Below are 25,829 nucleotides of genomic sequence, written 5' to 3'. Positions count from 1 at the left end.
TCCCCGTTTTTGGTCAGGTTGTTATGATTGCTTGATGTCCAAAGACAAATTTCTCGTGCTGTGTCCAGAGATCTTTTAGGATTTGTCACATTTCGTTTTTGTATCAATTTAATTGTCAGTTTAGAAACAGATCAAGTTAAATCAGTGCAATCCTTTAGTGTAGAGAGTTATACCAGTATGTAGGGGACTCATGTCGGTGTGGCTTATTTTCATAAACTTGTGAAATAGGCAATACTTCTATCAGCACCTTTCTACCAGTATAACTATGTCTATGCTAGGGATCACACTGATTTTAACTATCTGTTTTATAATTAAATTGGAACAAAAACTATTTGGAAACCACTCATAATAAAAGGTAGAACTGAATTATGCCTTTGGAAAATTTAAAGTGACTTTAAGATAGGGGATAACATACTAGGTTGGTGTCTTGTACAGTGTGTTTTAAAATATAATGTAACAGTAAGCTGTCAGTAATTGATGGTAATTGGAACCTTGTATTTGTTAACAAATGTAGTATCTGGGAAAATCTGTTTAGGTATTTAGTAATATTGCACAGCAAAATGGTTTTAACAATTATGATTTAGAATTAGATGCTCACTAATAAAAAAGTTGTCTGAAAGATGTTAGAAAACAAGTTTTTGTTAAAGTATAACTACTGTTTTAGCTTTGTAGCATGTGGTTAAGCTTTGCATATTATTATGGTTTCTGCCACAGCAACAGTAACTTGTACCTGATTATTACTGTAACTGTATATTAAGTAACTGTTCATACTTTAGTCAAAGCAGTTCTAAAATAGTGTGAACAGTTTCTTGAATATAAGTGCATAATTGTCAGCAATATAAGTTTTCTTTTTTTCTGGGATAGGGAAATCAAATGTCATTAAGAAGTTAATAATTAGTGTTGCAAAACTTGGAACAGTCCATGCTTTTCAAGGTTGTCACAAAGACTGCCAAGTTTGCAGTGCTTACAAACTTTCTAAGCCTTTTCGAAGACTGCAAAAATAATTGTAATAAACTTTGGGATCCGCTGAGCTTTCCTAAACAACTAGTACAGAAGCTAACAATATAATGTATTCCATTTCATAGTGTAAAAAGTTCGAGAGTTGCATGTAAAATTCTACAGAAACTTCAAACTTGGTGTAAGGTTGTGAGACCTGTGTACTATTCTACCTCCTGTTTCTCTCTTTTTGTTAATTTGTAAACCTGGAGAGAATTCCTCTTGTGCTCCTGAACAGAACATATGTGAATACGTGACTCTTCCAGTTGATTTGTTCCAAAACAGTCTACATGTTCAGTATATGGTCAAAACTCATTGCCTTCCGGTGGTTTGACTATTTGTTTAGTAGAATGACCAGTCCAGCCCTTTCCTCTAGGTTTGGCTGCTCAGCCAGCACCTCTCTGCTTTATACCCAAAATCCTTCTGTCAGGGAGACCCAGTTCTGAAGCCTGCTTTCTTTTGTTTTATTTCCTTCAGTTAGAGGCCCTCCCTCTAGACTTATTGTTTCTGGCAGGTGTTGTGGGACAGGGTAAATGTTAGCTCCTGTTTCCAGGGGAGATCATTAACTCTTTTTTGCCTTGCTCCAGTGTGGGCTTGTCCTATCCTATTACATTTGAACCTGAAGATGAACTGTGGAGATTAATTCAGTTTGTGCATGCCAGTGCCACAAGAGATGATCTGTGTGCTGGAATATAGGTATGATTCTCTTCCTTTAGCAGGGGAGGAAGACTATACAAATGTGAAAGAGCAGAGGTGAATGAGGCATACAGACAGAAGGAAGAATAATAAAAACAGGAGGGAAGGGGCAAACAGACTGAGAAGAGAAGCAGTTCTGTTGGCTTAGTGACAGTTAATGAGAACTGTTGGGTTTGAGAGTGATATGGAAGAAGCAAAATCAGCTTCTCTAGTAACCTGAAACTTTGGGTGGCTGATGAGGGTATCTGAGCAAGGGAAGGGGTTCCAAAAAAGGGTGGATGCTAGTTTAAATAACTGTGAGGGAAGAGAGACATGTGCAAAGGCTCAGTGAAACTCATCTAAAAAGAGGATAAAAAATGGACACTAACTCCGTGTAGGGGGAAGTGTATTCTAGTGTTTAGAAAAGAAACAAAGAAGTCATTACTCCTGTTAATAGTCTCAGCAAAAAGGTCCACATGAATGTGAATGTGAGTCTGAGTCCTACAACAGGCTGATGTGGGCATTGTACGCAATTCTACTAACAACAGTGTAAACATTTCCTTTCTTCCCCTTACCCTGTCTTGTCCACAGGTGCATAGATATGGCTTTTTTGGTCAGAATCTGAACCAAATTCTTTTTTACCATACTCTACTGACTGTCTAGGTTATGGTTCAAGATTTCAAGTAGTGCTACTGTTTTCAAAGCAGTTTTCTCCCAGCCTTGTGTTTTGGCTGACATTACTTTTCCTTGATAAAATAGATTTGAACGACAAAGGCTGTGATTGAGTTATTGCTGGGTGCTTAATGGCTCCCACGTTAGTCTAGAGTTTCTCAGTGTGGATTGATTTAAATCGCCAAGTGGAAAGCCTTGATTTAAATAATCAATTTTAATCAACTTTTCCATTTGTAATTCACTTCTTTTTTTAAAGAAAGGTGTATTCTCAATGGTTGAGAACCATTATAACATACTGATTTACAACTAAACAGAGCCTTTACATTAGATATGGTACATCTTTTTGTTACCTAGGAGGGTACCCTATCGCTATATACATTTATTTAAGCAATGATATAGTTTAGTATTTTCAGATACATATTAATTGTACATTTTTAGTATGTTAGAAAATAGTGAATGATATATTTCTTATTTATACTATTGTGCCATATTTATAAAGGTTGACCTCCAAATTTAGATGTTTTTCCTCTGATTTTTTTTCTATCTATAGAAAAGCAGCCTTTAACTCTAAAGTTTTTGATAGAGGCTAATGAATTCAGCATATTAATTTTTTTACTTAAATGTTCTAAGAGATTTTAATAAGTTTAGGCCTTAATATATATATTATATTAAATTCAGATTCCATTTTAAATAAATTTATTTTTAAAAAGAAAAACCTAATTTAACAATAAAAATCCAATTTTTATTCACCCTGCTGTTGCTGCAATATCACTTTCTAATCTGCTGCTTTGTGGAGCAGTTTGGGGACTCTTGGATATGATTGGTTGGTATGTGTTTGTACAATGTTTTGAAAATGGAAGGCACTGTGTAAGTACTAAGTTTTATAATGAAATAATTACTTGGATATGTTTGTAAGGAAGCTGCTGAATAAATGTTATGAGGGAAGCTAGTAATGAAAATTAAAATCTGTTGTATACTGACACCCTAAAGGTGACTTGCAGAAGAAACACAGGTTTATGCTGCATGCTTGTTTGTATGTATGTATTTATTTATTTATTTATTTATATTTTGCTTTCTGTTGTATAAAGAAGGCCTAATGTTTTTAAAACCCTTTTTTCCCCCTTGCTTGACTTTTATCCTAGGGACAGGACTTAACATTCTTGAGGATTTTCAGGTTAAAAAAAACTTGCAACTTTCAGACTTTCTTTATACATTACAAAGAAAGGAGGAAAAAGAGTAGAACAAATAATTTTTCTCTTTCCTTCACAGGGCACCTTTCAATTTCTAGTTTATAAGCGTGGTTGAATAGTTGCATTTATGAAAAATCTCAATTCTTTCTATAATGCTCTTATATTTTTTATTTAAAAGATTATGGTATTTAACATTTTTTTAAATTTATGAAGATAAATTTTCTCCACTGTATAATTAATTAACCTCATGGTCATGCTACCTATTTAAGTCAGCCTTTATTGTATAAAATATTTTTTGGAAAAATTAGTTGTATTTATAACAGTTTTCTGACTGATATTTTGTACTGATTGCATTACACATTCCAGCACCTACACCTCTACCCCAATATAACGCGTCCCGATATAACACGAATTTGGATATAACGCGGTAAAGCAGTGCTCCGAGAGGGCGGGGCTGCGTACTCCGGTGGATCAAAGCAAGTTCGCTATAACGCGGTTTCACCTATAACGCGGTAAGATTTTTTGGCTTCCAAGGACAGCGTTATATCGAGGTAGAGGTGTATAACAAAAAATCCAGTACTTATTTACTGTTCAAACTTTGAAATATTTTTCTAAATTATATGAATCTATTTAACAGTGAGCCGTGCTGATATGTTTAGTCAGTATATTCTCTAGATTCTGTGTTACAGTGCAGCTGGAAAGTTGAACAGACTTTGGAATTCAAAATGAAATGCTCTTGCATGCATATGAGGGTGACAACTAAACCTAATGAAAGAAGTCAAGTTAGTAAATTTTATACTGAGTTATTTTAAAATATGCACACTTGCATACAGGGAATACTGAGAATTTTAGTAACTATTAATGGATTGATGAAAGGAGTCTACAAAGGCCACCACTCAAGCCCCACTCATAGGAACGGCCATACTGGGTCAGACCAAAAAGTCAATCTAGCCCAGTATCCAGTCTTCCAAGAGTGGCCAATGCCAGGTGCCCTAGAGGGAATGAACAGGTAATCATCAAGTGATCCATTCCCTGTCACTCATTCCCAGCTTCTGGCAAACAGACTAGGGACACCATCACTCCTGCAAACATTTATGCCTGTGTTTGGACTAGGGCCAGAGCTATATTTAAAGGCTTATGGTTTAGCATAATTTCACCAGTAAATCTACTTTCTTGAACAATTCCTCTACTTTTATTATTTAAACAATTTTGGAACATGTTGTAGCATCTGCAGAACTCTACAGCAACCCTGAGTTGATACTAAAATCCAGTACACTGTTACTTGGACTGCTGAAAAAGACACTTATCTCAATAGCTTTCTAGTTGATATAGGCTGAAAAGAACAGAGCTTCACTTGAGGAATAACATAGAGTACATATAGCCAACATTTGCTGAAGTACTGTCTTCCTTGGATGCAGATTTGAGACACAGGTTTCTTCCGATTGATTTTGACCTATTTGACTAATTACAATAGAAACTTTGCAAAAGAGAATACAGGGATCTTCAGTGCTTTTACCATGGAGGGTGGAAGTGTTGTCATTTTTTAATTCCCTGTCTGCTTAATATTTTATCGCAGCTGTCCTCTGGATGGGTGGATGGATTAATGTATTTGCAAAAGGAAAGTCATCCTATTAATAATTTTGGGTTCTCAGAATTGAAACATCCAGCAATCCCTTGCATTGGGTGACTTAATCTGCTACTCTTTCATGTTAATCAAGAAAAGATGCTACGGGTGAAGGATACCATCTCCATGCATTTGGGAGGAGGGTTTACAAGGGTGCCTTCACACTAATACTTTCGTAACAAAAATCAAAACCAAACTCGAGTCAAAAAGTTGATGTTAATAGCCTCAAATGGCTGGAGTATGGCCGCTCCTAGCAATCTGGGAGTCTGGCCACAGATGATCACTTAGACCCAGGGCATTGCCGTCGGGAATCCCTCTTCCTACTGGCATGTCTTTTCGGTAAATAGAGCATTAGAGGCATGGTGTTTGAGGAAATGTACGAAGTCATTTTAGTGTCTCAAAAGGAGACCTTCAGACTTAGTTTGTGTGGGAGACATTTGTGTTTTGGTGCAAAAAGGTTTGTGTGGATTTTTTTAGATATATCATACACAGAAACTGCTTAACTACTACCTTCACTCTTCTAAGATAAACATGACATTTTCTTAATGGACAGTTAGCTATTTCAGTCTCTCATGAATGCATCAAAAGTATATCAGATTATCTGCAATCCCTTATAACATGCTCTGTGTATGGCTTGATGCATTAAACATTTTTTTAAAAAATTCCCACGGATATTGTACGACAAAAAGTATTGAAAATGCTTTTTGAGCCAGTTTGAGAGATTAAGTTTTGTACATCTCGATTTTTTTTCTAGAGGCACTGTTTTGAGTCCACAGAGTGGTGAACTTCAGGCTGTAATGACTGGTCCATCTTGCACTACTGTCTACAAGGTTAAGATGATGCTAGACATGTTTTGAAGGGCTGGCTTCTCCAACTGAGCTGTTTGACACTAGACTGAAAGGGAAGTGGAAAGAGTGAGTTTGTGTCCCCTTGATACTCCTGGGTTGGTTTCCTGTTGCAGTTTATAGCAGCTCATGTTGGTCAGAATTGTGCTGGGTGCCAGTGGACCATAGGAACCAGTGTGACTGTAGAGATTTGACAAGCGTTTGGGGTTCCCTAGAAACATTGCCTGTGTTGGGATGCAGTATGTGTGTATGTGTGTAGCTATGGCAGCTATAGACTATTCAAAGATTCAAAGACTATGTTATCATTCCCTGCCGAGGGCCCCCACATCCTTCAGACTCCCCCTCCTATCCCAGTATGGCTCAACAAGCTATGTGCAGAGTACACCTGGTGAGCTAGCAAGACTAAAGGCTTGTCTACCCTGGCAATTAACAGCGCTGCAACTTTCTCAGTCGGGTGTGAAAAAACACACCCCTGAGCGCAGCAAGTTGCAGCACTGTAAAGCACCAGTGTAAACAGTGCCGCAGCGCTGGGAGCCGCACCCCTTGTCGAGGTGGATTTTTTAGAGATCTGGGAGAGCTCTCTCCCAGCGCTGTGCCGCGACCACACAAGGCATGTTAAAGCGCTGCCAGGGCAGCGCTTTAGCATTGCCAGTGTAGACTAGCCCATAGAGTGTTGAATCTGTGAGCAAATCTTAGTGATACTCAGGTTATCCTGAATTAGGAGGACAATATTTGTGCTTAATTTCGAAACTTCAAAGTGGCTGGTGTGACAGACTGTCAATGTCCTGCAATACCTTGAATTAACTTTATTGAATTGTTGTACCCTATTGAAATAGGGTTAATACCTTTGTGGTACATTGTATCAAATGCAAAGTGTATATGTTATTGTGACATTATTTGTATCTTCTTTAGTAGAAAAGAGGTATGCTAATGTACTTCCTCTGCTATCATCCCTTTGAAGCCACCCCACTGGAGAGGCAAGCATATACTAGTTCAAATTGGATTTTCCAGGGACCAAAAGACAGAGGTTTTTTTGATAAATAATCTGGCTTCAAACTAGCTGATGGCTTTTTTCCTGATCCAGCAAATGGACAGGACCTCTGGTACATGGAGGACCCCAATCCTTGTTCTGAGCTGGAGCTGTGATGAACTTGTGACTGCAAAGGAATCCACTTCAGTGGGGCATTGAAGGACTGCACCTGCCAGAATCTGTGTTAGAGTTGGGATTAATTCTGGTAAGCTTATTAACATGCGTGTAGGTTTTTATTGTTTTTAATAAGCTCCTCCCGCTTCCAGGAGCTGTGCAGAACCATGGCATGCGCAGAGCGGGGCAAGACCCCGACCCCGCTCCCCGGTTGGAGCAGGGCAAGCCCTGGACCCTGTTCCCCGGTGGGAGTTTAAGGGCCGGATTAAAACATCAGAAGAGACAGATGTGGCCCCTGGGCCATAGTTTGTCCACCCCTGGTCTAGGCCTTGAATCAGCAAAGTATTTAAGATGTGCATAGTACTGTTTGCTCAAGAACCTTGATTAATCAGTTTTATGGTAGTGACAGTGTTCTGTCTTCTGAGGATTTTCACAGTATGCTGTTGTGTTAGTTCCCTTGCTCAACACCACAAGGTTGGGCAAGGAAGGTTTCCTACAAGTGAAGAAAGTTTCATAGCCATGGTACACTTAAAACCTGTTGTGAAAGAACTGAATGGCTTATATAAAATAAAGAATTTGTGTATTTTTATTAATATTTTACACTTCCTAAATAATATATTGGATCACAAAGAGAATTTGATCTGTTTCACAATTTCAAGTTTTTGTATTGTGATAGGATTACAGTATTGTACCAAGCCATAACTTTCCAATATTTAAATTAAGGTAATTTAATTTTTACATGAATATATGGTCATTTTAATAGAATCCAACACTCAGATTATAACTTTGTCTTATGTACAGTTATAGTTGAAAAGAAGCAAATCTCTGCTTTTCACATTTATTTTTTCCTTTTGAGACTTTCAGTAGAACTTCTGTGTGATTAGTATAACAACTGTAAACATTTTTTTAATGAAATGTAAAGGTTAAAAAAAATAAAACGATAGTAAAAATAGAAATTCAGAAGGTGCCATAGTCATATTAAAGGTATACATTTCTGATCTCTAATACAGTGTTACATTGTAGGAGAGCGTCCTTTCAAATAAATGAAGTGAGGTGGTAGGCTAACTCTTTTGAGGGAGAGCGATTGGGTTTTTTTGGTTATTAACTGTTGGTCCAAAGTAGGTAAATTGTGTAAGGGTTTAAAAGGATTGTTTAAATTTCTGTTCCAAATGTTTGTATCTTTACTCACATCATTGTGTATTAGAAACAGTTGCTACGTGAGCCTGTAAAACAAATTCACTGGACTAAATGCTGTTACTACCTTGCTTTTGATAGTGTTGTATTACATTCTTTTGTCCTGTATGAACTTTCGTTTGTATATCTATGCTTTCTACTGGTGAAGGCATAGGTTTTGAACAGATTTTATTTAATGTACCTGTTGAAATAAATTACAGAAAAGGGATGTTTTCCTGTTTGCCAGTGGTAATATAAAGGTCAGCAATTACAAATTGGATCTGTAGATTTAATAGGGGCAGCAATGTGCATACTCAGAACCTGAAAAAACTGGGTGGTTAGGTGTGGCATTTTTGGAGAGCACTTAAGAAAAATTGTCTCAAAATACCAACTTCAGCTTTGTCAAATATGGCAGGGGTGCTAAAAACATAAATTAGAGACCTGGAGATGATTTCTTGTTGCAGCCGTGTACTGGATAACAAGTAAGATATTACTGTCCCTTTTTAAGAATTAAGTATATTGTCAAGAGTGAAACTTCCTGATGCATTGAAAATTCTGTATACAATTTTTAATATCTGAACAGTTGTATTCCACTGTAATAATTATTAAAATAAGCGTTTTCTTACAGTAAACACATGATGCTTTTTATAAATCAAAGCATAACTTTAGAGTTGCTGTAAAGTTTACAATTCATAAAATAAAACATTGCTATTTCTCATTTCTACTGGCTTCAGAAATGGGGTATGTATACAGTCAGAATGAATGATACAAATAATACTTCTGAACAAAAATGAGGAAGTTAGTTGAACAGAAATTAAAGGGTACAGTACCAAAAGTGAAATCCCTGCAAGCTGCATGAAAACTTTTAAAAGACACCATAATAGAAGCTCAATTTAAATGTATATCCCAAATTAAAAAATATAGAAGACCAAAAAACTGCCACCGTGGCTAAACAATAAAGTAAAGTAAGCAGTTAGAGGCAAAAAGACATCCTTTAAAAAGTGGAAGTTAAATCCTAGTGAGGAAAATAGAAATGAGCATAAACTCTGGCAAGTTAAATGTAAAAATATAATTAGGAAGGACAAAAAAGAATTTCAAGAACAGCTAGCCAAAGACTCAAAGTAGCAAAAACAATTTTTTAAAGTATATCAGAAGCAGGAACCTGCCAAACAAACCAGTGGGGCCACTGGATGATGGAGATGCTAAAGGAGCACTCAGAGGACAAGGCTATTGCAGAGAAACTAAATGAATTATTTGCATCGGTCTTCACAGCTGAGGATGTGAGGGAGATTCCCAAATCTGAGCCATTCTTTTTGGGTGACAAATTTGAGGCACTGTCCCAGATTGAGGTGTCGGTAGAGGAGGTTTTGGAACACATTGATAAATTAAACAGTAACAAGTCACCAGGACCAGATGGTATTCACCCAAGAGTTCTGAAGGAACTCAAATGTGAAATTGCAGAACTACTAACTGTGGTATGTAACCTATCATTTAAATTCACTTCTGTTCCAGATGACTGGAGGATTGCTAATGTGATGCCAATTTTTTAAAAAGGTTCCAGTGGCAATCCCAGCAATTATAAGCCAGAAGTACTGAAGTTAGGCTTAGTCAAATTGGTTGAAACTATAGCAAAGAACAGAATTATCAGACACATAGATTAACATGATTTATTGGGGAAGAGTCAACTTGGTTTTTGTAAAGGGAAGGTCCTCTCATGGATCAGTGTCTGGTTAAAAGATAGGACACAAAGGGTAGGAATAAATGGTCAGTTTTCAGAATGGAGAGAGGTAAATAGTGGTGTTCACCAAGCATCTGTACTGGGACGTGTACTGTTCAACATATTCATAAATGATCTGGAACAAGGGGTAAAGAGCGAGATGGCAAAATTTGCAGACAATACAAAACTACTTAAGATGGTTAAGTCCAAAACAGACTGAAGAGTTACAAAGGGATCTCACACAACTCTGTGGGCAACAAAATGGCAGATGAAATTCAATGTTGATAAATGCAAAGTAATACACATTGGAAAACATAATCACAACTCTACATATAAAATAATGGAATCCAAATTAGCTATTACCACTCAAGAAAGAGATCTTGGAGTCATTGTGGATAGTTCTCTGAAATCATCTGCTCAATGTGCAGCGGCAGTCAAAAAAGCCAACAGAATGTTGGGAATCATTAGGAAAGGGATAGATAATAAGACAGAAAATCTCATATTGTCTCTATATAAATCCATGGTAGCCCACATCTTGAATACTGCATGCAGATGTGGTCGCCACACCTCAAAAAAGATATATTGGAAAAGGTTCAGAAAAGGGCAAGAAAAATGATTAGGGGTATGGAACGACTTCTGTATGAGGAGAGATTAATAAGATTGGGACTTTTCATCTTGGAAAAGAGACGGCCAAGGGGGGATATGATAGAGGTCTATAAAATCATGACTGGTGTGGAGAAAGTAAATAAGGAAGTGTTATTTACTCCTCCTCATAATACAAGAACTAGGAGTCACCAAATGAAATTAATAGGCAGCAGGTTTAAAACAAAAGGAAGTATTTCTTCACACAACGCATAATCAACCTGTGGAACTCTTTGCCAGAGGATGTTGTGCAGGCCAAGACCATAACAGGGTTCAAAAAAGAACTAAATTTCATGGAGGATAGGTCCATCAATGGCTATTAGCCTGGAGGGGCAGGGATGCAAAACCATGCTCTGAAGTGTCCCTAGCCTCTGTTTGCCAGATGCTGGCAATGGGCGATGGGATGGATCACTTGATGATGTTCATTACCTCTTAACCAGTTGGCATTGGCCACTGTCGGAAGACAGTATATAGTAACTCCCCACGTAATGTCCTCTCACGTAACATTGTTTCGATCTTGCGTCCTTGCTCAATTACAGAATGTGCTCCATTTAAAGTTGTGCAATGCTTTGCTATAACGTCGTTTGGCTGCCTGCTTTGTCCACAGCTGGCAGCCCCCCATCATCTCCCCCGCCCCCTCAGTGCCTCCCACCTGCCGGTAGACCCTGCAGATCAGCGCCTTCCCCCTCCTCCCCCGCCTCCTGGCCACGGCAATCAGCTGGCTTGTGGCATTCAGGAGGGAAGGGCTCGGAGGGAGGGCTCGGCGCGCAGGCTCCCCTCCCCCCCCCGAATGTTGCAAACCAGCTGGTTGCCACGGGCAGGAGGGAGGTGGAAGTCTGCGCGCCGAGTCCTCTCTCTTCCCCCTTCCCTCCTGCCCCCTGAACGTTGCAAGCCAGCTGATTGCCGTGGGCAGGAGGGAGGGGGGAGAAGTGAGGACGCGGCGTGTGGAGTAAAGGGGGACGAGGTGGGAGAAGAAGAGACGGGTTAAGGGTGGGGGTTTGAGGGAAGGGGTGGCGTGGGTGGGCCGAGGGTTGAGCCCCCTGTCCCTGGGGCTTGCAGAGTGGGGGAAGCTGTTGCTGCTGCTGCACAACGTGCTTCTCCTAGCCTACAGCACCTTCAGCCTCCTTGCCTGCCTCAATGTCTCCAGTGCCAGTGGGCTGTGTCTTTGTGGAGTAAGGCGGAGGCACCTCCCAACTATAGTACTGTATGGCAAAAAAATTTCCCTGGATCCTAGCCCCCCCATTTACATTCATTCTTATGGGGAAAGTGGATTCGCTTAACATCATTTCACTTAGTCACATTTTTCAGGAACAGAACTACAACGTTAAGTGAGGAGTTACTGTACAGGGCTTGATGGACCATTGGTCTGAACCAGTATGGCCATTCTTATGAACTTTCAGTATACTACTTCAGAAGAATGAGTTAGTCTTGTTTTACCTTGATAGATATGTATTGCTGTCCGTTGTATCCAATGATGGTATCGCATCTTGTGTGTTCTCTTGTGGCTGTATAAACCAATCTGTGAGGAGCAAGGTTGTGAACAGATTTCAGTGAGAGCCTACACATTGCTACATGAGGACTTGGCATTATGCTCTGCCCTTTTATCAATCAGTTTTTCCTGCCTGTCTTTCAATAAAGGTTGTTAACTCTCTGAAGCAGTGCTGTCCACTCAGGTCTGTCTTTTGCTCTGTTTTAGAAATTATCAATATTTATGCCTCATGAGTTAAGATTTGGCTTCTGGGTGTCTTTGGAGCATTTACATTGCCTGCCCTTCCTGCGCTTTCTGAGTTTCAGCGCACCATTGAGGATTTCTTTCGGGAGTCTATAATCATCCATTCTAATGAAGTGACCTGTCCATCAAAGCTGAGCTTTGATAATCATTGCCTTGATGCTGGTTGTATTTTCTCTTTCAAGGATATTAACATTTAACACTTTGTCTTGCTAGTGGACCTTCAGAATAGAGCAAAGACAGTACAAGTACAAGTTGTTGACAGTTTACCTTAGACATATCCATGTTTCACACTCATGTAAAAGGGATGCTCTCACTACTGCATTGTATATCACTTTTGTTGACAGATTGATAGCATGCTGGTTGAGTATCCTATGGCAAGTCTTCCGAAAGCCTGGCTTGCCTTTCATATTCTGTTTGATATTTTTTGATCCAGGCAACCATCACTTCAAATGGTACTGCCAAGGTGGTAAAGTTATTGGTGTTCTTTAGTTTCATTGATGGGACCGTATGGATGAGGACTTCAGTTTTTTTAAGGCTAATGGTGAGTCCAACTGTTTAGTTGCCTCTCAGAACCTGTGAAGGATAATCTGAAGGTCACTTTGACTAAGTAAAGCACAATCATTTGCAAAAGGGGCATCACGTATGAGTTCCTCAAGGGCTTTTACCTTTGCAGTAAGATAGACATGATTTCTGCCAACAGATTATTATGCCTGCCAGAATTATTCTGTCTCCTGTAGGCTTTTTGCCTTACACTTCTCTTTTCTGCACACTGCAGTCAGTTTTGAATCCTGCTACTAATATTGACCTTCTTTCTAATCCAAATTTTAATTCTTCACAAGCAGGACTGAGCATAAGGGACAAAAATTGTTAATGCAAACTGCCCTTGCAATCTATCATATCCAGGTCAATTTGTGTTAATAATTAGGAAGCTGTTTATCCTGGAGGTGAGAAAATGGAGACATGGTCCTTGTCTGATGTAGGAAATAGTGGTATGTTGCCAAAGCAGTAAAGGAGTGGAAGAAAGCAATTTTGCTCTCTCATGACTTCTTGTCACTATAGTCATGAGTTTAGGAATAGGAAGGCTAATAATCCAGGATTTTTAGTATTAAAATTAGAACTAAATTAGAATCTTCTTTCTCCCTTGATTAGTAGCCATATAGTATGTACAATGCCTGATTAAAAAAGAAACAATCACTTCAGGGATCCCAGACTATGGGATTTATTTTACTATAAAATGAGCTTTTTGGAGTAAAGAAGGCACATAGACAATACTTCTACAGTTATATACTGAGCACAGTCTTCTCAGAGGGGGAAGATATTTTGTCAGACTTCTTAGAGGCCCTCCCCCATCATGTGAAGTAAAGTGAGAGATGTGACTAAATATTAGGGCTGTTGCATGATTAAACAATAATAGAATACCATTTATGTAAATATTTTTGGATGTTTTCTATATTTTTAAATATATTGATTTCAATTATAACACAAAATACAAAGTGTATAGTGCTCACTTCATATTTATTTTTGATTACAAATATTTGCACCGTAAAAAACAAAAGAAATAGTATATTTCAATTCACCTAATACAAGTACTGTAGTGCAATCTCTTTTATCATGAAATTTGAGCTTACCAATGTAAAATTATGTACAAAAAAATCCTGCATTCAAAAATAAAAAAATGTAAAACTTTAGAGTCTACAAGTCCACTCAATCCTATTTCTTGTTCAGCCAATCACTAAGACAAACAAGTTTGTTTACATTTGCAGGAGATAATGCTGCCCGCTTCTTATTTACAATGTCACCTGAAAGTGAGAACAGGTGTTCTCATGGCACTGTTGTAGCCAGCATTGCAAGATATTTATGTGCCAGTTGTGCTAAAAATTCATACATCCCTTTATGCTTCAAACACCATTCTAGAGGACATGCATCCATGCTGATGATGGGTTCTGCTCAATAACAATCCAAAGCAGTGCAGCCTGACCAATGTTCATTGTCATCATCTGAGTCAGATGCCACCAACAGAAGGTTGATTTTCTTTTTGGTGATTCAGGTTCTGTAGTTTCTGCATTGGAGTGTTGCTCTTTTAAGGCTTGTCCCTCTCAGATTTTCGAAGGCAGTTCAGATTTTTAAACCTTGGGTTGAGTGCTGTAGCTATGTTTAGAAATCTCACATTGGTACTTTCTTTGCGCTTTGTCAAATCTGCAGCGAAAGTGTTCTTAAAATGAACAACATGTGCTGAGTCATCATCTGAGACTACGATAACATGAAATATATGGCAGAATGTGGGTAAAACACTGAGCAGGAGACATACAGTTCTCCCCCAAGAAGTTCAGTCACAAATTTAATTAACATATTATTTTTTAATGAGTGTCATCAGCATGGAAGCATGTCCTCTGGAATGGTGGCCGAAGCATGAAGGGGCATAGGAATGTTTATCATATCCGGCACATAAATACCTTGAAATGTCGGCTACAAAGGTCCCATGCGAACACCTGTTCTCACTTTCAGGTGACATTGTAAATAAGAAATGGGCAGCATTGTCTCCTGTAAATGTAAACAAACTTGTTTGTCTTAGTGATTGGCTGAATGAGTAGGACTGAGTGGGCTTGTTTGTAGGCTCTAAAATTTTGCATTTTGTTTCGTTTTTGAGTGCAGCTATGTACCCCTTTCAGGAGGCTGATTTGTCTTGCATTACCCAAGTTTCACCTCACTTACCTACTAGCTTAGAAAATCAGACAAAAAAATACGAAAGTGTCACAGCACACTATTGCTGAAAAATTACTTATTTTTCTCATTTTTACTATATACCGGTAATTATAAATCGCGACACTGAATCTGTTGTTTCCCTTTGCTACCTAGGAGGATACACTATATCTGTTAACATTTGTTTAAGCAATTATATCACTTAATTTACATTGATTCAGATTCTTAATTTTTACATTTTTTTATTGTTCGCAAATAGTGAATGATGCATTTTTTTTATTTACTAGATTAATTTTTACTTGTGATTTGTATCCAGCACTGTTTCCAGGGAAATTAGAATTCAGTTAAAAATGTACAAAACTAGCATTTCAGTTTTTTTATTAGTTAAATAAAATTACCTTAAATGTGCCAGACATATAAGGAAAAAAGTTTATCAAAACAAGTTTTGCATTTAAAACAGATTGATTATACAAAAGTAGTATCCTCTGTAGTTAGTGAGTTGAATTGATTATTTCAGATTACCATGTTCAAGATTTTAGAAATAGTAGATTTCATCGTTAGTTTTTGTTCACAAATTGGAAAAGAAAATAAGCTTTCCTGTTTTTTTCAACTTCTAATCAGTTTCTCAACTTTGAATGAACTAATCATTGAACTGAATTAGTTGAATAAACTCAAATGAAGGAAATAGTCCCTCTGCACCTGCATAAAAGGTTACTGTTGTGTAAAGCTGGTTTAGCACTTCAGCAAATTCTGCTTCTGTGTGCTTAGACCTTGACTTCCATCAGTTCAGTGGCTTGACTTTCTTTATAACTTTGGCAGCAAATGTGCACTGCTTAATATTTAATTTAATTTAAATAATTTAATAATTTATGGTAAGTTTAAACCTTAACAGATAGGTAGTCATACTTTTAAAATGTAATTTTAAATAGGTTTATTTTTAAAAGAAAAGACACAGAATTTAAATTTTAAAAAATGTTATTTAAAACTCCACATTTATTTGTATCCACCCTGATTGAGGAAGGCATGTCATAAACAAGGAGGTTGTTGTGGAAGAAACAGATGAATGAGGCATTGAGGCTGGTATTCTTTACAGAGGAGAGGGGATGGTGTTCCAGGATGTAATAAGAGACGAAGCTAGAGATATGGACCAGGATGGTATTATTTAGGGCAGGGGCGGGCAAACTTTTTGGCCTGAGGGCCACATCGGGTTTCAGAAATTATATGGGGAGGCCGGTTAGAGGAGGCTGTGCCTCCCCAAACAGCCAGGCTGGCCCGTCCCTGCCTCCTATCTGACCCTCCCCTCCCCCCGCTTCTCACCCCCTGACTGGCCCTCCCAGAACCCCTCCCCCAACCCCCCCCCCCCTGCACCTTGTCCCTTGACAGCCCCCAGAACCCCCACCCCTGGCTGCCCCGCTGCCCCATCCAACCCCTCGTCTCATTCCTGACTCCCCCCCCCCCCCCCGGACCCCTGCCCCATCCAACCACCACTTCTACCTGTCCCCTGACTGCCCCTCACCCCACAGTCCAACCCCCCCCTCCTTCCTGACTGCCCCCTTGGGACTCCTGCCCCCATGTAACCCCTGTTCCCCGCTTGCTGATCGCCCCGACCCCTATCCACGCCATTGCCCCCTGACCACCACCCCGAACTCCCCTGCCCTCTATCCAACCCCCCTACTCCCATACCACGCTGCCTGGAGCACCGGTGGCTGGCGGTGCTATTGCCGCGCCGCCCGGCTGGAGCCAACCATGCCACCACCCAGCACAGAGCACTAGGTCAGGTCGGGCTCTGCAGCTGTGCTGCCCCAGGAGCTCACAGCCCCGCCACCCAGAGCATTGCTCCGGGGGAGGGGGAACAGCAGGGGCGGGGCAGGGGGCTAGCCTCCCGGGCCAGGAGCTCAGGGGCCGGGCAGGAGGGTCCTGCTGGCTGGATGTGGCCCACGGGACGTAGTTTGCCCACCTTTGATTTAGGGCAGATTTAACTTGATGCAGCGTATATGTAAATCAGAACTTTTTTCGTTGTACAGTACCTTTGTGTCTGTTTAAAACGACCGCACATGGAATTTCTTGGGAATGCTGGGTTATAAAGTACATTTAAATGTTTTACGTGCTGCTGTATTTTTAGGGTACACCTAAATAGATAGTACTGTAAGATAAATTATATATTTTATCTACACAACAAATAGCTGGGATTTTCTGTTTGCTATACAATCACATTTTTGTGTATAGTTCAGAAGTACAGTAAGCATCTACATTTTGTAATAGGATTAGATGGTACATTTATAAATTATACTTTGTTTTTGGAATATTTAATTTGTGTGTGTGTGTGTGTGTGTGTGTGTGTGTGTGTGTGTGTGTATATATGTGTGTGTATATATAAATAAATAAATAAAATAGAGAGAATGAGTGTATTGCAAATCCTGGACACAAAGCCCATGTCTCACTTACTAGACACATCAAAAAAAAGATACCGTTTACAGCGAGTTGCGCAGATCTTCATAATAGAATTCACCTCTTGTGTGCTCTGATAGCACTGATGTTAGCTGATGCTCATCCCTCTTTCATATATACATTAATCATAGTGAAATGGTAGCAATGTTGATGTTTTAAATTAACCAGTTTGAGTTAATACTTCAGGGTATTAGGATATGCTCACACCCAGAGCTATTGTTGCAGGCTATCTGTGGACTCAGGCAGACATCACTGTATCAGGTTGTTCTCTGCTCATAACTTGAAGATTATCTTCACAGCAATGAGAGCTAGAAGGTTCCTTTAACTAAAGCTTAGATTCTGTAGTGCAAGAAGATTAGCTTCCCCTTCCCAAAAAAGGATGGTGTTATTGAGCTGCTGTAAACCATCCCAGTGCCACCCTGTGCAATTAGTCCAAAATGTACAGTAGCCACAACTCTAAACTCCTGAAATGTTAATGGTAGAACTGTATGCATTACACACATTGGTGGAGAATGGAGGCAGTGTGAAACCAGGCTAAACCTTAATGGCTCTGCCATCCCATATACTGGTGAACAGGGCTGAGCCTCATGGGACAGGAGCTTCTGCTTCAGGGTGTATGTGAGGCGGGCTCACTCTCCAACCTTTCTCCACACTGGGCTGGGATTAGGGTTGCAGTGCCAAGGCAGAGCATGCTGCCACATGTGGTCAGTGTCCCTTCAGAGGGGTGAGGAGGAGAGGATGCTGGCCTATGATGAATTTGGACTCTGTGTGGGTTGCCAAAATAGACAAAATGGAGTTGGTGGGTCGCTTTGGTTTTAAAAAAAATTGGGAACCACTGACTTGGGTAATTTAAGTATCAAACCATTTAACGGCAAACTGAAGTGGTTAATTTGAGTGTTCTAATTTCTCAGGGGAAGAAATTGCTACAAACTTTAAATTGTGGTTTGTTCTTTTCCCCACCCCCCACCCCCCAACTTCCTTCTTCAGGTATGGCCTCACAAGTCTTGGTCTATCCACCATATGTTTATCAAACCCAGTCAAGTGCCTTTTGTAGTGTGAAGAAACTCAAAGTAGAGCCAAGCAGTTGTGTGTACCACGAAAGAATCTACCCACGGATCTATGTGAATGGTAAAAACTTTGGAATTGCTCATTCTCCCAACAGGGTTAGTACTTATTTTCAGACTAAGAACCCATTTGACAGACCTCGAGGACAGAACTTTTTGTTGCAGACAAGTGCTGTTGCTTTAAAAAATACGGTAGGTGCTACAAATGTATTAGCAGCGCAGGCGCAACAACCTCAAGTTGAGGCATCTCAGACAGGTACACAGGGAACCAGGTTAGATTTACTGGATGGATCCCAGCGAAGTGGATTGAAGCGTAAGAGTGAAGAGTTGAATAATCAAAGTAGCGCAATGCAGATTGTTGATGAACTGTCTATATTACCTGCAATGTTGCAAGCAAATATGGGAAACCCGGTGACGGTTGTGACAACTACTGCAACTTCAAAACAGAGTGGTACCAGTGGAGATGGAGATTATCAGTTAGTACAGCATGAGGTGTTGTGCTCTGTGAAAAATACTTATGAGGTCCTGGATTTCCTTGGGCGAGGGACCTTTGGACAAGTAGTAAAATGTTGGACAAGAGGGACAAATGAGATTGTCGCAATCAAAATTTTGAAGAATCATCCTTCTTATGCACGCCAAGGACAAATAGAAGTGAGCATATTAGCAAGACTAAGTACTGAAAATGCAGATGAGTTTAATTTCGTGAGAGCTTATGAATGCTTTCAGCATCGTAACCATACTTGCTTGGTGTTTGAGATGTTGGAACAGAATTTATATGACTTTCTGAAGCAAAACAAATTCAGCCCTCTACAACTAAAAGTAATACGGCCTATTCTGCAACAGGTGGCCACTGCACTGAAAAAGCTAAAAAGTCTTGGTTTAATCCATGCTGACCTCAAACCGGAGAACATTATGTTGGTAGATCCTGTCCGGCAGCCATACCGGGTTAAAGTAATAGACTTTGGATCTGCCAGCCATGTGTCAAAGACTGTTTGTTCAACCTATTTACAGTCTCGGTATTACAGGTAGGTGCTTATTCTATTTTTTTGCTTTGTTTTTTCTTTTTAATGAATGTTAAAATTCTCCTCCATGAAAAATAATGCCAAAGTGTTTTGAAACTACAACTTTTTCAGACAGTAAATAGTAATTTGATTCAAATTGACCATGTAATCATTTCATTAATTCTAAAATAAAATAGTTGATCATGATTTTAGATATAATTTGCTGATTTTAAGAGTATTTAGTGCACTGGCAGTAGGTTTGTTTTTTACATTATGGTGAGTTCCCTACAGAATTATGATTTGAATGTTGCATTCTCTCCTAATGCAACATGCAAATATCTCTGATTTGTCAAGCAGAGACTTTCTAAAAGAGAACTTTTTTTTTTTTTTTTTTTTTTAACTTCATGGTGTATATTTTTTGTTAGATTGAAAACCATTAAAACAAAAGTCTATGTATCAATTACACGTAACTTCCTGTGCAGAGTGCCTTTTTCCTAATATTTTTCCTAATATACACATTTCTCTCTTTAAGCAGCTGGAAATAATTTGGCATTTGTAGTGGTATCTTCTATAGAAGAGATATAGATACCCTTTCTTTATATTTTCAATACCATATATGTACACTTATGCTAGATGCTATGTGCCCTCAACTCGAGTCAGTTTCAGTGAACTTCAGGGACTGGTGAAGTGAATCTTGTACATACGGCTCGTAGAGGTCCCAGAGCCTGGCCTCCAGCCTAAACCTGAACATCTACACTGCTATTTTATAGCCCTATAATCCTGCGAACCTGAGTCAATTGACATAGGCCAGCCGCAGATATTTTATTGACGCACAGACATACCCAAAATCTTCTCAGTGAGGATCCTTCAATAAAGAGAGGCTCATGCATAGCTGCTGTTCTCCTTTAGCAGTTCCACTTCCGCCTCCCAGTTCCCCCGTTGCTTAATCTCTGACCCCAGTTAAGCACTAAAAAAAACAACAAATGTCTGCACACACATCTTCAATGGGAAGCAGTTAAGAGTTGCTACACACACAATGTGTCTGACACAAACTCATAAAAGAGAGGAAATGAAAAATTAAGTGACCTAAGCATGCACTTTATTGTTCCCCAATTCAATCCCTGGCAGCCTTCAGGATTGGAAGAGGGTAAAGGTCACTTGGTACCTGCCAGGAGTGCCAGTCCCCAGGTAGCATGCCTGGGGCTCAAGCTCTTAACATTTAGATGTCTAGCATAGCTAAGAGCACAATTCAATAGGTATTGTCTGATCCTTTAAGGTGTTGAATAGCTCCCTACTTAGAGATTTTATTAGCTCTGATGTTGGCTAGAATATTATAGTTTTGGCTATTGATGTATTATTTTTTGTGCCTTGAAAAGTGATGGATCCAGACTGGATGACCCTACTGAAACTTGTATAGATATACTACTAAGTCATTTTTCTGCTTCTGATTCAGATTGTACATCAAACACTGACAGTTGTATAGCATTATTGTGTTGGCGCAATTATTCTGCTCCCTGTTAAACATTTTAGTCTTGTATTTATTTTCTTTGTGGTTACATCAACCAATTGACAGTGTTTTTATAATTTTCGTGTACCCATTGAAATTTACTTGCTGTGTTCTCACCATAGAGAGAATGTGGACTATGGAAAGTTCTTATCAGAATAGCATTTTTTTCTAGCTTTCTTTGAATATGGAAAAATTACAGCATGTAAAACAAGGAAAGGTAAGACTGTCATAAATATTTATTTTCATGGCATAGAATTTGGACACATTCATCAAGTGGAGCAGATCTGTACATTGGAAAACCAACATGTAACCTGTTACCCAAGTTATAATTTAGATATTAGTTCTGTTGTATAGCACTGTACCTTGTATGTATAGTGCTTGTTGAATACATGCATTTAAAAAGTATTTCTATGTAGGAAAAAAGTAATATCTCTAAATTAAGAGTGCTCAAATTTTGTAGGTATATGATTTTTGTGTGCCTACAGTGTCAGGTCGCTTTAAGAATTTCTCACAGAGAGAAGGAGTTAGCCTCATATCAAAAGATTATGATGGCCAGATGCATGTAGGTGCACATGCTAAGAAAGTAGAAGATTATATTATTTACTTCCCAGAGTTTTATAATCTTGTAAAGCTATGTTTTAAAACATTTTTAAAAATAATTTTTTTTCCAGAGATAATAAGTGTGATCTACTGATCTTGCAGCCTTCACGCTGTGAGCACAAGTCCACCTATGGAGCAGCTTGCAGGATTGGGGTCAAAATGAATTATAACAGATCTATACTGTGTTGTATCTCATAGCTATATCTATATTTGAAATATATTGAGAATTGGACTTATTTTTTTGGGAGAGGAGGGGGAACCCCCAAACCTGTTAATGCTGATACTATTCTAAAACTATTGTGTTAATCCTCCAACCAGAAACCTAACCTTTGGAAAGAGATTTGAAATTTATTACTTTGAATTTTCTGTCTGGTTCCAGTAACTGCAGTTTCATTTCAATAAGTTGGGTTGCATTGCGGGTGCATAGCACTATAGACATTGAGCAATTCAAATTCCTTTTGGGTAGCTTGGCATGCTGTCTGACTAAGGGCATTGCTGTCTAAAGCGAATAGCACCGCTATAACCCTTGATGCTATACAAGCACTTAGATAACGTTACTAATGTTAGATGATAATGGCTTGATCTTGTAAGTTGCTGAGCACCCTCAACTCCCACTGACTTGAATGGGAACCAAGTGTGCTCATCACCTCACAGAACTGAGCTCTAATAGGGAATTTGGAGTGGAGAACAGCAAGGAAGTAGAGGGGAGAGACATGCAGTTCAGAGACTATATGGCATAAGAGAGCACATAAAGGGGAGCGGGTGGGGGGGAGTAGACACAATTTATTTCACAATAAACAGTGCCTCTTGCCATCCAGGCCAAGATCTGCATCTTTAATAAATAAATGAATAGTGTGGCCTTCTCTAAATGTTAGATCCTTTTATTTTCTCCATCAAATTTATAGCACTGTTAGATTTACATAGACAAACATAATATATTCAATTTTAATAGAGATGTAATTGGATTTGATAGAGATTAGCTCTCTTTTTATGAGGTTCTATTTAATGAATTGTCCATCAAGAGTAATTTGAAAATAGAGTCTTTGTTTAATAGTTTAATCCCTCTTCTCTCCTCACATTCTCATTTGCTGTGTTTATTGTGATCATGTTGATTATACATTGGTGCAAAGCCTTCGTCACTTGCTAATCCTTTCATTTGCTGTCATGAGTTGTATGTTTAATTCTCACTGGGGAGAATTTTATCGTACAGCTGCCCAACAGGGCAAGCAGGGTAAGAGAGATTCTGGATTCAACCCAGATACTTTTCTCACAAACAAACATATTTTACCAAGAAAATAACTGTACAAATATTAGTGTAGTGAGAATGTTTTTTAAGTATATTTTGAACTATAGATGCAGTTTGTACTGTAAGAGCTTTGATATAAATGTAGGAACAGACTTGCCCCAATTTCTCAGCAAAGCACATACAATCTTGATGTATAGTTATTTTTGAAAATAGGACTTAAGATCCCAAGTCACTTAGATGTTGGTGAAAACTTTGCCCATATACTATTTTTAAAGTTGTATGGTTTTGGAATTATTATTAATAATGATAATAAGAATACAGGTTATTACCATAACACCAATTCATCCAAACCCCTTTATTAAATCTAAAGTCTGAATGGTATTTGTATAATTGTTCTTAACATATCCAAAAGCTTAAGCAATAAGCAGTTTTTACACCCATACAGTAACAAACATTTATAAACCTTAGATTAGAATATTCACACAAGAATTATTCCCAGGGATAATCCCCTCACCCTGCCTAGCTCCAGTATAGTCAGGTAGGATCTGATAAATACCCCCTCGAGAGATTGGTTCTTTTATACAATGCAACAAATAAATGATGTCATATTGACACTTATCCTAGCTAAAAGATTGACTGTTTTGGACAGTTTGGAGTTGACCCCCTCCTTAAGCCTGGAGTAGACAAGATTTTTACAAGCTTAGCATCCTTCCCAAAACTTTGGTTGTTAGATGCCACATTTCTCCTAGTTTTTGATCATATTATTTTCAAGGCCTTGTTACATTTTGCTAACCACCTACATATTATATAAGCTACAAAGCACATATATTTTCTTAGCCAAGCTAAACTAGTTAATCCTTTATCTACCTTTTTAATCCTACATGTGTGCTTTACTGATGAAAGTGGGGCTAATCTGTTTCTACATTTTGCCCATGTACTAGGATCTGTGCCTGCTTGAATTCTTTAGTTTGCTTGCTCAGCCTTTTAGAAGTAACAGTGCAACGAGTGTAGGGATTTATGCTGCTGCTTTGAGTAGTTGCAGACACATATTCCACTCACTTATGTGTGTTCCCAGCACACCAAAGATGTAAAACTTTGCTTAGTGGCACTCTTAGGATGGTGCCCTTAGCCCCTCCCATAGCTATTTAAGGGTGGTTCCACCCCAGTCGCCTTAAGTTCCTTCTCCCTCAACCCAGTGCTTGAGTTGGAGCATTTTTGTGGTATTTTACTTCACAGTTCTCTGTCATTATTTTCTGTGCTTTTGTGTATAAAGTTAAATGATTAGTTGTAGTAGTACCTTAGAATTAGCTTAGTGTAATTTAGCCTCCTCTGATGCCTTGGCCAGGTTTTATACATTGCCATTTGTGTGGGGTGGCTATTCCTGCTGGTGACCTCCATACTTGATGTTTGTGCCTGGGGAAGGGCACGTTAAAGAAAGGTGCTCCATCAATAAGAAGAGGATGCAGGTGGCACCAGACACATCCACCGATTGTTAGACCTGCCACAGGGTGTCTGAACCAGAATGGACTGTTACTTAATCAGATTCGGATACCTCTCCCAGGAGGAAGAGAGATCATTCTCCTTCGTCTGGTTTTTCTAGGAAAAGGACTCATAAAACAGACTGAGGCCATTCCAGAGCTAGGAAAGATTCCTCCTCTTCTAAGGGGAGTGCAGACTGGGACTGTGTTTCCTCCAGTACGCGGGATAGAACAGGACTGTCCACCTGCTCTCCTGACCTGAGGCGAGAGCAATTGGACTCCATACCATTGACTTCTGTACCATTCATGGGGCATTCGTTGAATCTGATACCAGTGAAGTCAGTGTCATCATCAACTGTTTCCACCCAGTTGACTTGCTTTGCCTGTCTTCCATGACTCTTCATTAATTCAGGATCATTTAGCTGTGGTGACTTCTTCGTCAATGTCCTTGGCCCTCTTGAGGGCGTTTCTACAGAATGAATGATTTCAATTTTTTGCCTGTGTCTGTGTCTCTGCTCTCACCCTTCAGCTAGAATTTGTGTATGCCTGAAGTTACTAGGCTATATGGTGGCATGTACTTACATGGTCCAGCACACAAGATTGTGCCTTTGTCCCCTTCAGGGCTGGTTGAAGTTGATATATTGCCTGAATCCTCAATCCTTGGATGGCCTAGTGGAAAGTCACATCCTGGAATCCCTAGAGTGGTGGATGGATCAGTGCCAAGGTCTTCCCTTTGCTCGTCTTCTTCCAATCAAGACCATAATTACTGATGTCTCCACAATAGGTTGCAGAGTGCATCTGAGGACAGTGAAGGTCCAAGGTTTGTCCTTCATGTGAATGTCCTGGAGCTTCAGGCCATTTACAATACATGCAGAACTTTTTGGATTTAGATTGAAGACACATTTCAGAGTAGCAGCTGTGTTAGTCTGTATCCGCAAAAAGAACAGGAGTACTTGTGGCACCGTAGAGACTTAGTCTCTACGGTGCCACAAGTACTCCTGTTCTTTTTATTGAAGACACAGCAGTTCATATGATCACCAGCAACACCACTGCAATGTATTAAGTGAACAAGCAGGGAGGAGCTACTCCAAGCAGCTTTGTCAGGAGGCAATAAAGTTTTGGCAGTTCTCCATCAAGGAGAAGGTCATTCCCACAGCTGCTCCAGAATCATTTGGTCAATCACCTCAGCAGGAATTTTTTCCAGAATCATGAGTGGTCTCTGAAGAACAGTGTGCTAAGCTCCATCTTTGTAGATGGGGGCATTCTGACCATCAATCTGTTTGTTAGAAAAGGCAACAAGAAGTGTCCTCAGTTTTGCTCTCAAGTGGGTCTTAGTACTAGCTCCTTAACCTCCGTCTCAGTTGGGGATTTTGAT

At 39.3% G+C, this 25,829-nt stretch overlaps 1 protein-coding gene across 16 annotated transcripts in view; it reads left to right on the top strand.

Annotated features, from left to right (window-relative positions):
• Positions 1-25,829, top strand: part of HIPK3 (homeodomain interacting protein kinase 3) — a 145,298-nt gene that overhangs the window by 13,591 nt on the left and 105,878 nt on the right. For 12 of the 16 annotated variants that reach the window (XM_065592255.1, XM_005291529.5, XM_065592249.1 and 9 more), the window contains one exon: positions 18,546-19,647. In XM_065592255.1, the coding sequence (XP_065448327.1) occupies positions 18,548-19,647 (1,100 nt within the window). In that variant the 5' untranslated portion in view covers positions 18,546-18,547. Of the gene's footprint in view, positions 1-12,843; positions 12,952-18,545; positions 19,648-25,829 lie in introns of those variants that run through there. The other 4 variants (XM_065592245.1, XM_065592244.1, XM_065592252.1 and 1 more) reach the window with 3 other exon arrangements.

Source organism: Chrysemys picta, chromosome 4 (assembly GCF_011386835.1).
Source record: "Chrysemys picta bellii isolate R12L10 chromosome 4, ASM1138683v2, whole genome shotgun sequence".
Classification (NCBI taxonomy): domain Eukaryota; kingdom Metazoa; phylum Chordata; order Testudines; family Emydidae; genus Chrysemys; species Chrysemys picta.
The sequence above is the reverse complement of the archived record's forward strand: the minus strand, read 5'-3'. Positions and strand labels throughout refer to the sequence as shown.